Source organism: Prunus dulcis, chromosome 3 (assembly GCF_902201215.1).
Source record: "Prunus dulcis chromosome 3, ALMONDv2, whole genome shotgun sequence".
Lineage (NCBI taxonomy): Eukaryota > Viridiplantae > Streptophyta > Magnoliopsida > Rosales > Rosaceae > Prunus > Prunus dulcis.
In genome coordinates, this window is record NC_047652.1 from 22,032,006 (window position 1) to 22,049,498 (window position 17,493).

Consider the following 17,493-nt stretch of genomic DNA (forward strand, 5'->3'; position numbering starts at 1 on the left):
TGGATTGTCTTTGTTCCGCTCTCCTTATGCTCCTCTAAATATGAATTCAATTCTATCATTTATTAAAAACGCTGAATGTGTGAAACTGGAACTACTAATTCATTTTAATTAAAATAATATTGTTAAGTCCGGCCTCGCTGTCGAACATAGGCCACCGCCAAATTATCCCTTCAATTAACATAGACATTGAAAGGTTAAAAATCAGAGAGGAAAGGGGAGGACAGCGGAAGTAGAAGTCATAGCAAAATTTGACGGTGTCCCTAAGGATGGTAAGTTTGTAGGTATGAGCTAGGTGGAGCGTCCCTATACCAGCCGCTGGTCATGGTCATGGTCAGGACTGATTGGGAGCTTTGGCTGGCTAGCAAGCTCATAAGCTGTAATTTGGGTCCCATTTGAAGATCATGGGCTCCACCAGTGAATCCGGGAGCAAAGTCAGTAGATTTAGGCGTGCACAACTTGGAACTTGGGACAAAGTCATACCACAAACACAGCTCTGTTTTCCATTAGCAATTTAAAAGTGGTGGAGGGCCTAGGAAAAATGAGTCTAAACCTATAATTAAGGCATGTATCCTGATACAGGCAAGCCCCATGTGCCTTATGGCCCCAACCCAATAGTCCCTTACCCTATTTGGAATGAACGGGTTCACCCATCCTCACAAACTAAAGATACGGAAAGTTTACGTGTGTAAATAAATATTTTTAACTAGAATTATCGGTTTTTAGGATGTGCAAATGATGTCATCGCACAACTCCCAATTTTTAGAGCTCCAGACTCCCGATTGTGTGGCTAACAGAATTCTTTTTCGGAGTTTTATAATTTTATTCATCACAAAACGTTTGAGTTTTACCCATTGAATTTGTTTATAAGGGTTGAACTTTAGTGACCTCTTCTTGACCCTCAAAATAACAATATCCGTTTTCTTAATTTTGTAGCCGCATGGAAAAACAAGGTTGCGTACAAACCGGTTGCGAGTTTCGATGCAAAATGGACGCAACGGCTGTGGATTAACACGCCCTTCGATGGATTAAACCTTAGCTCCTCCATATGATTGGCCTGCTCACGTCATCCCCGACCTCTTCACCATTCCCACCGCTAATCCTAAATTTAATTACTGCGTCAAATAATCCCATGATTTATAAACTACACCAAAGTCAGTGCACCCAATCGGTTTTCAGGAAAAAGTTACGCACCGCACCACACGATACGACAGTCCTGCAAGCACACCTGATCACTCCCCTCACCTTATCTCAATTCATTATTAACGCTGACCAATATTTACTAAAGGTTTACGGTGCCACGTGGCTCACACAAGGGACCAAGTGTAACACACACGTGTCGCCACATACTTATCCGTAAACACGTGTCGTTGTTTAAAGGTGGTTTATTACGTATTAAGTATGATTAAGCTCATGCACTAAGCTCCAAATTCGAGTGTCTCAGAATTCTGCGCTGCCGACCCATTTTTACGTAAGGCGGGGCCAATGAAGGTAGCAGGGAAACGATGTCGTTTAGGCTTGAGAAGACCAAAATGTTCTTTGGACAAACTCCCATTCAGCGTCCGAAAATTCTCCCAAACCGACAAAGATACCTTTGATTTATAGGGACGTGGTGCCCTAAACACCCTGGATTTTTTTTATGGATTCGCTCCCCTAACGTTCTAAAAAGCCAACATTGCCAAAAGGCCCCGTTGGATATAAATTACAATCATGTACCATCGTGGTTTGTGAATTAGGGTAAAATGGTCTTTGTGTGTACTCATGCCCATCGTGGTTTGTGAATTAGGGTAAAATGGTCTTTGTGTGTGCTCATGCCATGGTATGTCAAAAAGTGTAAAGGGGGGTGCCAAAAACAAATTTGAAAAGGTTAGTCGTTGTGAAAGCGGTCCAGGGGCTCACTGTGCAACTTGACCAAATTAAAGATGGGTTACAGTCAATGTCTGAGATTTGCAGGGCCTCATCACCTTAGGTTTTTATTAATTCATTAACATTATGAACAACTACCCGGCTCAACTCGGCCTGGTCTACAACCGAGTCATAATAATTATTGCTAAAAAATGCTTCCTTAATTCCGAGGGGTAGTATCCCAAGACCAAAAGGGTTTATGAGAGAGAATAACTTGCATGTCATGAAAATAATATTATTTTATTATTTTTATTCATTAAAGATAATTATGTGAAATTCTTATTATACGTGGCAGATTGTGATAAATTGAGGATATCAAAATAATGTTACTCTTACGATATACAAGCTTTTTTGCTAAAAAAAATTGCATATCAAGAGAATAACACTATTTTGACTATCCCATGTCACGGACAAGACCCATGATTAGGACTTGAAATATAAGCCTCTCCTAAGTCCATGATTTGATTAAAATCATAATGGGAAATTTTGAGGGTCAATTTCAATGGAGCTAAAGCCGCTAAGGTATATTTATTACACACAACATCGATCTAACCCCAAGGTGGGGTCAGCAACTTAACCATGGATTAGAACCAGGGTTAAAAAAACAAGTGGTTAAGAAGGACAACCACAAAACCCAGATTTTTATTATCGACAGTCATCACTGCTCATCATCATCATCATCCTCTCAGCTAAGCTCCTTCTCCCTTCTCCTTCTCCCTTCTCCCCAAAAAGCTACCATCTTTCTCACTCCTCCTTATTTTTTTCTTCTCTTTCTTCACACCCTCTGAGCTCCCATGGCTGCTCAAAGCAATAATCTGTATAAAAATCTAACCCTAACCTCTTAAAGCAGCTGCCTTTTTAGCTTTCTCTGTTTCATTTTTTGACTTTGTGCTCTATTTTTTGGACACCTTAGATGTTCGAGCGATGGATATAACCCCTTCCATCACCACCACCACCAACAACACCACCAGCACAAAATCCCCGGAAGCAGACAGCGAAACCCCGACCCGGATCCAACCCGCCAAGCCTTTGTCCTTCAGCAACGGCGTCCTCAAACGCCACAACCCCCACCCCCACCACCAACACCTTCACCACCACAACATCCCCATCACGCCGGTCATCGTCACCTACAAAGAATGCCTAAAGAACCACGCAGCCACCTTGGGCGGTCACGCTCTCGACGGCTGCGGCGAGTTCATGCCCTCTCCAACGGCCATACCCACGGACCCCACCTCTCTAAAATGCGCTGCATGCGGCTGCCACCGCAATTTCCACCGCCGTGACCCCGAAGACCCCATGCCGCCATCCTCCGCCGCCGCCACGACTCACGTCATCGAGTACCAGCCCCACCATCGCCACCATCCTCCGCCGCCGACTCACGGAGGCAACCGAAGCCCCAATTCGGCTTCCCCGCCGCCGATCTCGTCCTCTTACTACCCTTCTGCCCCCCACATGCTCTTGGCTCTTTCGACGGCTCATGAAAACGCTTTGGGCGGTCCTAATAACAATCATAGTCCTCAACCCCCAATTGTTTTGCCGAGCCCGAACGCGAGGAAGCGATTCAGGACCAAGTTCAGCCAGGAGCAGAAGGACAAGATGTACCAATTTGCAGAGAGGGTTGGGTGGAAGATGCAGAAGCGGGACGAGGAGATTGTGCAGGAGTTTTGCAATGAGATTAATGTGGACAAAGGGGTTCTCAAGGTTTGGATGCACAACAATAAGAACACCTTTGCCAAAAGAGACGTCACCAATGGCAGTGGCGGTGGTCTTAGCGGCGGGGTTAGCAGACCCAACATTCTGCTTGAGGAAGCTCACAACAACGGCAACGGCAACGGCAACGGCAACGGCAACAACAACGTCGACGATGAAAATGATGACCACAACGACGACAACAACAACAGCGATATGCAGAACCTAAATCACTACCAGGGTACTGATGGTGGTGCGGCGGGACATGTTGGCACCAATGGGTCGTCGTCTTCTTCTTGATCCTTTTGATGAATAATAAGGAGTTTAGCAGTAGAGTAAGACCAGTACTATTACTTAATTACTTAATTAGTTGCTCTCTCTTAATTTTCTTTTTTTTTTCTTTCTTTCTTTCTTTCTCATTGTGTTTAGTTTAATTAATGAGACGATCATCACTTCACTTTGTGAGGATAACCTGGGATGGGAGAGATTGATTGATCCAAAAAAAGGGAATTAATTTGCATATCTTCTGTTAGTTTTTCCATAGCTTCATTACTTTTTTTGTTCTTCATCCCATCTCTATCTGTTTTGATATTAGCAATTTCATCCCCTGATATCATTTATTTCTTCTTTGTGTATTAATTTAATCATGTGAAGCTAAGTTTATTTGTGGAAACCCAAAAACAAAAAAGTAATGAATTTTTTCAATGTTCATGTTCTCTAAGAATAAGCTGCAGTGGAATTGCAGGGTGCTCTTTTTCTTTTTCAGAAGGTGAGAGAGAGAGAGAGAGAGAGAGAGAGAGAGAGAGAGAGAGAGCTTTGTAATCTCTGAATCTAATGTCTCATCAGAGAGAGATTTTCTTATCTTGTGTCTGATAGAAAGAAGCAGAAAGTGTTGGCGCAAAAACATAAGATTGGGGGCAGTTGCAAATTATTCTAGATTATCCTTTATCTTTACGCATTTCTTTGCTTTTAATTATCAAGCTAGAGAATGATCCGAGAGATCTAAAGAAACCATTTTTAATCAAAACCCACATCCCCATTATTACTCTTTTCATTTTTCACCAAATTTTAAACTAGGTTGGCTTGTTATATATTATGGGTATGGAGCCTACCCTAAGCTACGCACCATATGGTGCTGCTATTGATATTCATAGTTTCTGACCTTATATTTAATGCCTCTAAATCAAGAAAAAGGCATGCATACTCTCATACAGGAAGGAAAAGGAATGCGAATGTGTCACCTTTTGGTGGGTTTGGTTTTGGATGGTAGGCTACAACACAATTAGGGGCTACTCTAAGTGTTTTTTTAATTATAAAGTTAATCTGATCCGAAAAGTAATGATTAATTGGCTAAAACAAGCATAATCTAATAAGGTAAGTTGGTTAACTTGGAGATGTAGTAATGGCTTTGTCACTTACCTTTTAAGGGAAGCAGCAGATGGGTTATATTATCTTAATGGAATTAATTTATATTATAATCTTACAAGATCATGATGATGACGCAAGTGGTACTTGAATATCAAGTGTCTTTTCCACCACACCCCTACTGTGTGGGTTTGTTTTGGTGTTTTGTCATTCGTGAAGTCAGTAATCTTGTTTTTGTAGGGGCGTGTCCTGTGCCTGCATGCCCTTTCCTCACTCCAATCCAACTGCCAAGTATGGGTCGCTCAGTCAATTACCCTCTTGGGTGTTTTAGTGGCAAATGGGGATGGCCCTTTCCATGGGACATGCTTCTAGACTTGCCTTATCCTTATAGTTAAAAGTTTAGAGCAATGTTAAAATATATATATATATATATATATATATGTTCGTACGAGATTGATATTGACCATTGACTATTGGTGTACGCGGAGCTCAAAATGCATCAAACAGTCAAATTAGTTTATATAGTTCTCAGCGATAAACTGTAACAGTCTTAGTGTGCAGAGAGGCTAATCTTCACCGTTGATGCATGTACACATGGGATTGGATATATCTTGACCCTTGTGGATGTAGAACTCGCAACTACATTAATAATAAGGAACGACCCATACAAGTGTGGGTTGGCTGTCGAATTATCTTAGCATTCTCACCTGCACGAAAGTTGATTTTAACCGTTGATGTATGTGGATGTCGGTTAATTAAATAGAATAGAAGAATATGCGAAGTAATTTTACAAACTTCATTCAGATGCTGCGAACTATGCCAGAATGATCGGGTGGTTAATTATGATAGTAAGTACATGAGTTGGGAGGGGGGACCATTCAAAATCTATGAATTTTTTTTTCAAATTGAATGGGAAGAGAGACCTTTTCTTCACATTTAGTGTGAATGAAGTTGTAGGACTATACAGGGTCCAATTAAAGAAAATCAGTTATTGTGGAATGAGAATGATTGCTTAATGAGGGAGTTGAAAGTGAACAAGTCATTTGATTCTAAACCAAAAAAAAGTGACAAAATAATTTATCTTTCACGTCACCCTTTACCAGAATGGGAAAATATATGGCAGCAGGCATGGGTTTGGTGAGAGAGTAGCCAGAAGCTAATTAAAACCGCACCATAATTACATGGTATACTGATTAACCAATACAAGAAACAGGTAATGGAACCCACCTCTCCAACTCACATGGAGAGTCAGCTTTTTGGGATGTTGGGATTTGATCCTCCCAACAAGCTGTGGATGATTTGTAACTCTGTTCCTAGCCCAGAATTGCTTGTGAAGAAAGAAACAAATGGATTAAGTTTAGGGTTTGTACTTAATTGTAGATTTTGCAAGGCAATTAGATGTTAATTAATTACATCGACTTAGAAGATTCCTGCAACACTAGCAGAAAATGTTACTGTCAAAAAAATGGAGTGGTGGGGATGATATGAAATGAGAGAAGCATATATATTTTACTTTGAGAGTCATCATGCAGTATGTTTCCCCTGAAATGGAAGTCCAGGCAAGAGGTGGCTGGGACACTGTTGGATTGGTTTGGCCAAATGAGTGCCAGAAAAGATGATGCTCCTCCATGTGTTGTTATATTTATAAAAAGAAGAAGAAAAACGATTTCAATGTGCTTAAATTATATGTGTGTGGTATGGCAGCATGTGATTTAAAGAGAGAAAACAGTACAGGGAACTGGGGGAAGTGGGTAACAGATAATTGAATTTGAGGCACATGAGATGAGATGACTTTGTTTTTGTATGGTGTGGTGTGGTGTTATAATCTCATCTTTGTTACAAGTCTAGTCTATTTTCCTTGGATTCTCATAGGGGAGCTTTCAATCTTATAGCCACATTTTGGGTCACTATAGGGATTTCTTTAGACTAGTGGGTTCTTTCTAGACCTCTGGATGGGTTGTCTTGAATTGAGCGTATCCAAAAAACCAAATGCAAAGTGGGGAAATTAGCAGCGAGCCACTTTCGAAGAAAGCTCTAACAACTAGGGAAGGCCTACCAAGTTCTTTTTTGTATTTAAGTTTTACACCAAACTTCCATCTCTAGTTAAACTCTCGTAAGAATGACAAGTAATTTATAGTTTGAGTGGTTAAAAACAGTTATTTTTGTATCCAGGACGACGATGGTGTCTGTAATGACGGTAGAAACAATGATGGTAGTGACTATGTTGATTTTTACTTGTTTGTTTGTAGTTTTCTTACTTTGTAATAATTGCATAAACTCCTTATGAGTTGGGTGTTTGATTGTTTTATAGTCTTTACTTGTATTTTATAATTATGATAGTTAAAAGTTTTAATTGTATTAGCATATTTAGGCGATGTGTGGTGATTCGTGTCTAGTTTGTTCAGGCATGCGATTTTTCTCTCCAAAAAGGAAGAAAAAAACCCCCCTTTCATAAGAATCGAGATAGGACAAATGAGATTATTCGATTACAAATCCAAAACAAAAGTATATAAAGCACACATAACAATTTTGAGAAATTTAAAAAGTAAGTTTGAAAATCCTAGAATTAGGAATATTTCTCCTTTAAAATAAATTGGTGGTGGTTGTTACCCTGTGATGTCCATTTGGATCGATGGTGATTGGAGGTTAACATCCTCCGCATCGATACATAATTATTTAACCTATACCTCCGTTGGGGATGGTGGGTTAAAGAAAGAAGGTTACAGCTGAATCGATCATGGAAAAAAAGAATAAAAAGGAGAGAGACAGAGAGAGAGGAAAGCAATGTGTTAATTATCAAACCTTTCATGATTTATAAACCCAAAACACAAAGAAAGACCCTCCACTTGCTTGATATTAACACAACGCAGGAGCAGCTGTACATTCCTCCATGATGTGATTTTCTTTTTTAACTTTTTCAGAACCACAACAAAGAAGGATTCATCTGTCCTTTTCAATTAGTTTATTTACCACACTAGCTACCTTGAACTACTCTGTATATTTACCATTAACATCATAAGCATGCAAACATAATATTTGTTTGAAAAAGAAACAGTATTAAAAGTACTGCAAGTCAATGAAGGACCACACAATTATTTGCAGCATAAAGATTAATGCTTAGTGACTTTGTGGTCCTAACTATATGTTCTTTGGACAATCTCTATCCTTCATATATATATATATATATATATATTCCTTATAATTTATCATCCAAATCTCAATACACTCTTATACATTTGGACACATAACCCTAACTTCCAGATTAATTTTTGACGATGTCTTCAAGATCCACAATGAAATCCAGCACAATGCTCTCTTTTTTTCTTCTTTTTTCAGTCTACGTTTGCAAAAGCAAAAATTGACCTTTCCATATATCTTATATTCCAACAAGTTTTTGTAGCCTTGTTTCTGCAGAAAAATAAAAGTTCAAAAAAGAAAAGAAGATGAGAACAAGTATATACAACCTTTATGAGAGAATAAAGGTTGCACACTTGCTTAAGATAATAGGACATTTATGATAAAATGCGATAGTATTTTATAAGATCAATAGGAATAAATAGTATATAGGACACAGATGTAAAGGGAGCCATCTCAATAACAATATGGTAGACATGAGTAAAACTTCACAGTCACCTGATCCATCCGAAAAACTGAAACGATATGGAGAGAATCACTCTCGAAAATAATTTTTCGATAACCCTTTTCAATCACCATAATATCCTCGAATCTAGACCAATGACATTAATGATAAAAATTAGCCACTAACCGGGGCATGACTCTCTTCAAGAGAACACTCAGCAAACTCAACTAAGTTTCTGGAATCTTATGAGACAAAAAACAACATGTAAAAAGCATAAAAAAGCTAAAACAACGCCGACAAAAAGAAAACCAACCACCGCTAACTTTCTTTCGGGACATGACATTGAGAGAAGCATCGCAAGATGGTGTACAACCAAAACCAGCTCATATATGAGACAATAAATCTGCCAAAAGAAAAGTAGATAAACATAAATCCACAACATCTGAAGAACACCGAAGATCCTATGAAATCCAAGAAAAAACCCCAAGAATCGGAAGCATTCTCTCTCTTGGCTGCTAGAGAGAGAGAGAATATTTCTTAATTAGCCTCATTTGTTTTTACCTTACCTTTCTCATCTCTTTCTAGGTGGGACAAAGACATATAAAAATGAACTGAAGGACATATATTCAGACTTAATTATGTAAGGCACCATTTAGACGGGGAGTGAATATGATATATGTGGATGTTTTCACAACACGTGGCACCATCATATCATTATTATTTACATCTACTGCTAGCTGAAACCTTGGCATCGATTATCATCACGGTAAAACTGAGTTTCTCTGACAATAACGAGGTATAGTCTAATGGATAAGGATATTGCCTCGTAAATTAGTGATCTAAGGTCCGAACTAACCCAGTGGAAATCCCACTCTCTCACTTCATAACTTTGGAAAAGAAAAAAAAAACTGTGCCTCTCTCATATATTATCTCAGCTTTTGATACAATAATGTTGAATGTAATCTCTACTGGGTTACGTAAAATTTGCAGAAGACTAATAATAGAAGCCCAAAACCAAATGACAGTTGATTATATATATGATATACTGTTGAAACGTCATGTGTAACTGGACATTTGGTATTGGTATATATGGACTTTGATCCGATCCTATATGAATTAAAGCAGGAAAGAAGGTCCTTTGTCTAACCCTAAATGGAAACTATATCGCCCATCATCTCTTCAATTCACATGCTGTGCTGTGCTGCCAACTTCGGTTAATTGCAATGCTCCATTATCTTCTCTATTCAATTAGGTCAAGCTCGATCTTTCACTGAGATTCTAACTCAACTTATTTTTCTACAAGTTTGGTAAAGCATTCAACTCTGGGATAATGGGGCAAAGGGTTGCGTGTGACACAATTCAAATGATTGCCAAAACCCCACAGTGCTGTTTTTTTTTCCTGAGGAAACAGTGTTGTAGATTTGTTTACCTCAATTTGAGCAAAACCAGAATTCGAAATTGGACCAAATTTCATAATTGAAATCCATAATTATAATATTTTTGGAGATCAAACTTATCACATCATCAAAAGGGGGGCTGACTTCTTTGTGGGCTATGTATTGACCAAAAAAGATGGGTTGGGGAGTTTGGTTCAAGAAATTTGTTTTGATGGGATTTGAAATCGTTCTGGTTCTCTTAGCTCTCCCTCGGCCCAAAGGTCCCAAATCAAGAGTTTGGCCAAACTTAACCCAAAACTTTAAAGCCCATAGTCCTGAACATTTGGCCCTGGTTGTGATGCTAACATTTACAAGAAACACTTCCTGCTTCGAAGTTTCAGACTCTGTCATGCGCGCACACAACGATTTGTATTTGGGACTTTTTTAGGGTTTTGATAAAAAAATAAAGTATCAAAATTATCCCTATCCAGTTAGCTACAAAGTAAGAACATTCTATAGTAGTTATTGTTAGAAATTATTTATGTTATTTGTAATTCAATAAACGTTGGTTTTTATGTTTTAGGAAATCAGTTGTGGTTTACCTATTCAATAGGAGTGTTCTAGTTGTGAGACGTCTGTTAGTATTGGTTGTAGTGGGATGTTTAGTTGTTCATTCCATTATCTGAGTCAGTTACCTTGTACGTGTTATTTAATAAGCTGTGTTTCAGTCAATCAGAATTTACTTCAGTTCAACAAAAGCTTTCTATCTCAGGTTATTTGAGTTTTCTAAATTTCCAACATCTGGTATCAGAGCCCCATTGGGCTTGATTAAAATTCTCCAAAAAGCAGCAGCTTTCTTGTCTTGCTGCAGCAAGGACTGATGGCATCCGACAAGGTTCAAGAGAACTACGTGCAGCCAGCCATACCTCGCTTTGATGGTCATTATGACCATTGGAGCATGTTAATGGAGAATTTTCTGAGATCCAAGGAGTATTGGACTCTCATTGAAGATGGAATTGCTGAACCAGCAGAAGGAGCGGTGTTGACAGAAGCGCAACAGAAAAGACTTGATGAACAGAAATTGAAGGACCTGAAATTGAAAAACTACCTCTTCCAAGCGATTGATCGATCCATTTTGGAGACTATTCTCCAGAAGGACACTTCCAAGCAGATATGGGAGTCTATGCAGAAAAAGTATCAAGGTTCCACTAAGGTGAAGCGTGCACAGCTTCAAGCACTTCGAAGAGATTTTGAAACTCTTCACATGAAACCAGAAGATTCTGTTGATGAATACTTCTCAAAGGCGATGGCAATTGCAAGTAAGATGCGGCTTCATGGTGACAAGATGGATGATGTCACAATCATTGAAAAAATTTTGCGTTCAATGTCGCCAAAGTTTAACTATGTTGTTTGTGCAATTGAGGAAGCAAATGACATTGAAACAATGTCAATTGATGAACTCCATAGTTCACTGTTGGTGCATGAGCAGAAATTTAAAAGTCAGAATACTTCAACAGAGGAAAAAGCTTTGAAAAGCTCCACCAGCAATGAATCCTCATCATGGAGAGGTTCAGGTCGTGGTCGAGGTAGAGGCCAAGGAAGAGGAAGAGGCAGAGGAAATTCCGATTCCAGCAGTAAAGGAAATTCCGATTTCAGAGGCAGAGGCAGAGGTCAATATAGACAACAAAGCCATCATGAGTCTAAACACGACAAATCACAGATTGAGTGCTATAGGTGTGGCAGGTACGGTCACTATCGCTCTGAATGCTACACTAACATGTCTAAAGAAAAGGGTGAGGCATCAAACTTTACTCAAGGAGATGAAGAAACTCTTCTTATGGCTTGCGATACAAAGGAGGAATCCCGTTCCAATTGGTGGTACATTGACTCAGGGTGTAGCAATCATATGTGTGGGAGTAAGTATGACTTTCATCATTTAGATGATTCATTTCATACTACTGTGAAATTTGGTGATGATTCTTTGATTTCAGTGATGGGGAAGGGTGATATCCAAATCAAAGCAAAGGATAACTCTCTTCAGACCATTTCTAATGTGTATTATGCTCCTGCCTTAAAAACCAATTTGCTTAGCATTGGCCAGCTGCAAGAGAAGGGCTATGTGATCACCATCAAAGAAGGCACTTGTGAGATCAGTGATCCAAGAAGAGGAACGATTGCTCAAGTGGAGATGACAAAGAATCGATTGTTTCCTTTGTCAATACAAAAAGATGTTCAAGCTTGTCTGACTGCCAAGGTTGAAAATATGGCGTGGCTTTGGCATTTCCGATATGGTCATCTCAATTTTAATGGTCTGAAGACATTGCACAAGAAGAATATGGTAACTGGTCTCCCAGAAATTGATTCTCCTGCTCAAATTTGTGAAGAATGTATGATCGGAAAGCAGCATCGTGAGTCCTTTCCAAAAGAGAAGGCCTGGAGAGCTCAGCAACCTTTGGAGCTGGTTCATTCCGACATATGTGGACCCATAAATCCTGCATCAAATGGGAAAAAGAGGTATTTCATAACATTTATTGATGACTACAGTCGGAAGACGTGGGTATATTTCTTGCAGGAAAAATCAGAAGCATTTTCAACATTCAAAAGCTTCAAAGCTCGTGTTGAGCATGATGTGGGAAAGCCTATCAAAGTGTTTTGAACAGATCATGGTGGAGAGTTCAACTCACAAGAGTTTTCTGATTTTTGTGATGTCAATGGTATTCGAAGACAGCTCACTGCAGCGTACACACCACAACAAAATGGTGTATGTGAGAGGAAGAATCGCACAATTCTAAACATGGTTTGCTGCATGTTGGCCAAGAGAAACATTCCAAAACTTTTCTGGCCAGAGGCGGTGAATTGGAGCATTCACGTGTTGAATCGAAGTCCCACACTAGTTGTCAAGAATATGACACCTGAGGAAGCGTGGAAGGGACACAAACCAGCAGTGGATCATTTTAAAATCTTTGGCTGCATAGCCTATGCTCATGTCCCTGACAAGAAGAGGAAGAAATTGGATGACAAGGGTGAGAAGTGTGTATTTCTTGGGATCAGTGACCACTCAAAAGCCTATAAGTTGATAAATCATGTCACAAAGAAGATCATCATCAGTCGAGATGTGGTGTTTGATGAAGAAAATGCGTGGGATTGGACTGAAAATGGCACAGGACACAAGCAAATTCCTGTAAGCTTTGATGAAGAAAAAGACGCTTTAGGGATTGCAGAGCCACTGCAATCCTCTAACGTTCCAGCCACTGAACTAAATGAGGTGCAACCATCTAGTCCACGACCATCACGCATAAGGAAAAGGCCTGCATGGCTGCAAGATTATGAGGTCAGTGGAATTAATTGTGATTCTGAAGAAGAACTCAATCATTATGCCTTATTTTCAGATTGTGATCCTGTGTCATTCCAAGATGCTGTCCAAGAATCAAAATGGCAGAAAGCCATGGCCGAGGAGATCAAAGCAATTGAGAAAAATAAAACGTGGGAATTGACAGATCTTCCCCAAGGACAGAAAACCATTGGTGTCAAGTGGGTCTACAAGAAGAAGTTCAATGAAAATGGAGAAGTTGATAAGTACAAAGCACGCCTAGTTGCAAAAGGCTACAAGCAAGAGTATGGTGTTGATTACAAAGAAGTCTTTGCTCCCGTAGTGAGACTTGATACCATTCGTTTGGTTCTTTCACTTGCTGCACAGAATGCTTGGCCCATCTTTCAGTTAGATGTGAAGTCCGCCTTCCTTCATGGCGATCTGCAGGAGCAGGTATATGTAGACCAACCCCCTGGTTATGTGAAGCAAGGGCATGAAAATAAGGTATATAAGTTGAAAAAGGCATTATATGGACTGAAACAAGCACCCCGAGCTTGGTACAGTCGTATAGATGCTTATTTTTTGAGGCAAGGTTTTCAAAAATGCCCATATGAGCATACACTGTTTATAAAAATTGGAGATGAGGGGAAGATACTCATTGTATGCTTATATGTGGATGATTTGATCTACACAGGAAACCATGAGGCCATGTTTGATGATTTTAAGCATTCTATGATGAATGAATTTGACATGTCAGATTTAGGATTGATGCATTACTTTCTTGGCATTGAAGTGGTACAATCTGTTGGTGGTATTTTTATTTCACAGAAAAAATATGTCCAGAGTATTTTGGACAGGTTTGAAATGCAGAATTGCAACTCAGTTGGTACTCCAACTGAACTGGGATTGAAGCTGACTAAGAATCCTGGAGGAAAGAAAGTTAATGGTACGCTATTCAAGCAAATTGTTGGCAGCCTCATGTACCTCACAGCAACCAGACCTGACATAATGCATGCTGTAAGTCTTATTAGTCGGTACATGGAAAATCCAATGGAGTCTCACCTTATGGCTGCAAAAAGGATATTCAGATATTTGGAAGGGACTAAGGAGTACGGAATTTTCTACAAGAAGGAGAAGATGTCTAATTTGTTGGGTTACACTGATAGTGATTATGCAAGTGATCCAGATGATAGTAAAAGTACATCAGGCTATGTGTTTATGATGGGGACAGGAGCAATATCATGGTCTTCCAAGAAGCAGCAAATTGTTACTCTCTCAACCACAGAAGCTGAATTTGTGGCTTCAACTACATGTGCTTGTCAAGCCATATGGTTGAGAAGATTACTAGAAAAATTATACTTCCAGCAGCAAGGTCCTACTCTTATTTACTGTGACAACATCTCAGCAATCAAAGTTGGGAAGAATCCTGTTCTACATGGAAGAACTAAGCACATCCATGTGAGATTTCATTTTTTGCGTGATCTTTGCAAAGATGGAATCATTGATTTAAATTATTGCAAGAGTGAAGATCAGATTGCAGACATTATGACCAAGCCACTCAAGTTACCCGTGTTTGTGAAGTTGAGGAATTTGTTAGGGGTGTGTTCCAGGAAGGATCTTGTTTAATGGTGAAGCAGCAGCAGCAACAACAAAGTTACTTGGAGACTCTTTCTAAACTGAAGTTTGAAGAAGGTTCGGTTTAAGGGAGGGTGTTAGAAATTATTTATGTTATTTGTAATTCAATAAAGTTGGTTCCTATGTTTTAGGAAATCAGTTGTGGTTTACCTATTCAATAGGAGTGTTCTAGTTGTGAGACGTCTGTTAGTATTGGTTGTAGTGGGATGTTTAGTTGTTCATTCCGTTATCTGAGTCAGTTACCTTGTATGTGTTATTTAAGCTGTGTTTCAGTCAATCAGAATTTACTTCAGTTCAACAAAAGCTTTCTATCTCAGGTTATTTGAGTTTTCTAAATTTCCAACAGTTATTTTTTACGAAGTAAGGACATTCTATTGCAAATTTGGGATGAAAAACTTGTACGTTGATGACATCTTGTTTCTCAAGATTTGTTTTGTTGAATACAAGTAATAGGAGTTTGTCATACACACTACCAAAGTGTCATGGATGTTCGAACTTGAGACCACAGGACTAGATCCTATTGGCTTCAAGAGTCAATGTCATGGAGAATTGGCCAAACTCTCCATGGCCAAGAAAACAAACACTAGTTGGTTTCCTTGCTTGGCAAAGTGGGGTGCATGGCTCTCTGTCTTACCTTATTACTATAAGCATTCATTTGGCCCCCAAGAAGCAAGTAGAACATGCATACGTACATACTGCTTTGAGGTTTTCATATCACAGAATTGACATCTACCCGATCGACTCAAATACAATGTAATGTATACCAGAACGTTTGTTCCCTCTCCATACTCTCAAGGCCTAACTTTGATTACAACAACTCACATGAAAAAAAAACAACATCAAACCCTACGAACATCAAAAAGGAAAAAGAAGAGAAAAAGAAAACCTTGTACACATATAGTTCTGCAATTGCCATTTTCAGATCCTTTGATGACCAAATGACAAAAGGGAATCATTTCTAAGAGAAACACAGATATATATGCACATGGTTTTCATAATTTTCTTCCAACTTCCAACTTCTTCATGTTCTATTGTATTTTTGCCAAAGAAATGAACTTGTTTTTGTGAGAGCCTCGTGGAGCTTTCTCTAACGTTCGTTCTTGGTTTTTGGTTCTTGGGATAATCAAAATATACGTTGATTTGACCTACCAAAAGAGATGATCAAATTAGCTCAATTAGCATTAGTGGATGATTTAGTTTAAGCTTTAATCACCTTTCAAGTACGTTTTGCTACCCTCCATTATAACCACCACCAACATGATTAGATATATGTGGGCCTTCAATCTTAAATACAAAGTAATCTAAGCATTTCCACATTATTAATTTGAGATTTGGGTTAATTTAATTATAGCAGAAGGATTTCCAGAAGTTAATTACTATTAAGATCAGTCAACACTACAAATGAATTGATGCTAAAGTATGCCAATTATATACACTTACGAATCATAGAAATAAAGAGGCTTCAACTACAAATGGACAGGTATATAATTAAATACAAGAATCAAATACAGAAACTATTAGCCAGGTAGGTGACTTGTCTGTGTACACCCTTTGATTAAACAGCATACCTTTTTTTTCACTGCTTCATGATCATCATGTAATGTCATCCTGATCTCATATGATAATACACCAAAACTGCTTCTTGTTTTCCTTTAAGCTGCACACACTTAAATCAACTGGGAAATACAAACATCAACATATACCTTTTTATCCATCCACACACTTGTATATATATAGTAGGCGGTCTACCTATTTTCATATCATCATCAAACCAGAAAAACAAACACAACACTCCCAAACCCACACTTAATTATAATAATTACATTTACAGAAATCATGAGCTGCTTGATTGCTTAATTTAGCCCATTTGCTGAAGGTGAAGGGCACTCGCAGACAGTCTCGACCTCTCGTCTGTGGAAGTTCCGGTGGCAGCCACAGGCAGCACAGGTGAGTGCAGCAGTTGTGCCCTCCTCTCCGTTACTTGCCATGAACTCTCTGCAACCATCAACGGCATAGCCTCCAACACCGGCGGCATGGTTCTTCTGGCACTCTCCATATCTCACGCTCCTCATCGTGAAAGATGAAGTCGCTGAACCTTCTTCTGATCTTCTCACAACTACTTGTCGCTTCCTCATTTAAGTTTTTGTAATTAGATCGCTGGCTATTCAAGATCTTCTTTATTAATTGGCTCTCTTAATTTCTCTCTAGATGATCCTCTTTGACATTTTGATGAAATTTACTGGCTGGGTTTTTGACTCAGAATCAAAAGATGAAGAGATTAGAAGGTGGTGGGGGAGAGAGAGAGAGAGAGAGAGAGAGAGAGAGAGAGAGAGAGAGAGAGAGAGAAGGAATAAGAGCTTATGGCTTTGTGGTGGCAATGACCAAGCCCTAACCCTAGATGTATATTTATAGCATATTAGCATCTAATCCTCAATTTTCTTGCTTTATAGTAGTCTTAACTACTAGTAGGCACAGTAATCCAATTACTTTTTTCTTCTTTTTTGTTTAGCAGCAGGGGAAGGGAGTTCGGACTTTAGGGGTCCTGGGTTCGAATCCTTGTATCCGTGTAGGGATTGTGTGAGTTTAGTATATTATTGTCTCTCTCAACAGAAAAAGTTCTTTAAAAAAAAAAAACA

At 39.1% G+C, this 17,493-nt stretch overlaps 2 protein-coding genes across 2 annotated transcripts; one reads left to right on the top strand and one right to left on the bottom strand.

Annotated features, from left to right (window-relative positions):
- Positions 1 to 2,528: 2,528 nt before the first annotated feature.
- Positions 2,529 to 4,196, top strand: LOC117623020 (zinc-finger homeodomain protein 9). The gene is made up of 2 exons (XM_034353854.1): positions 2,529 to 2,719; positions 2,816 to 4,196. The coding sequence occupies exon 2, from the start codon at positions 2,827 to 2,829 to the stop codon at positions 3,889 to 3,891; it is 1,065 nt and encodes a 354-aa protein (XP_034209745.1). The 5' UTR covers positions 2,529 to 2,719; positions 2,816 to 2,826; the 3' UTR covers positions 3,892 to 4,196.
- Positions 4,197 to 15,542: 11,346 nt separating this feature from the next.
- LOC117623102 (mini zinc finger protein 2-like) lies at positions 15,543 to 17,103 on the bottom strand. Its single transcript, XM_034353957.1, has 2 exons — positions 16,426 to 17,103; positions 15,543 to 16,002 (listed from the first exon to the last, which is right to left on the bottom strand). The coding sequence occupies exon 1, from the start codon at positions 16,990 to 16,992 to the stop codon at positions 16,711 to 16,713; it is 282 nt and encodes a 93-aa protein (XP_034209848.1). The 5' UTR covers positions 16,993 to 17,103; the 3' UTR covers positions 15,543 to 16,002; positions 16,426 to 16,710.
- Positions 17,104 to 17,493: the final 390 nt, after the last annotated feature.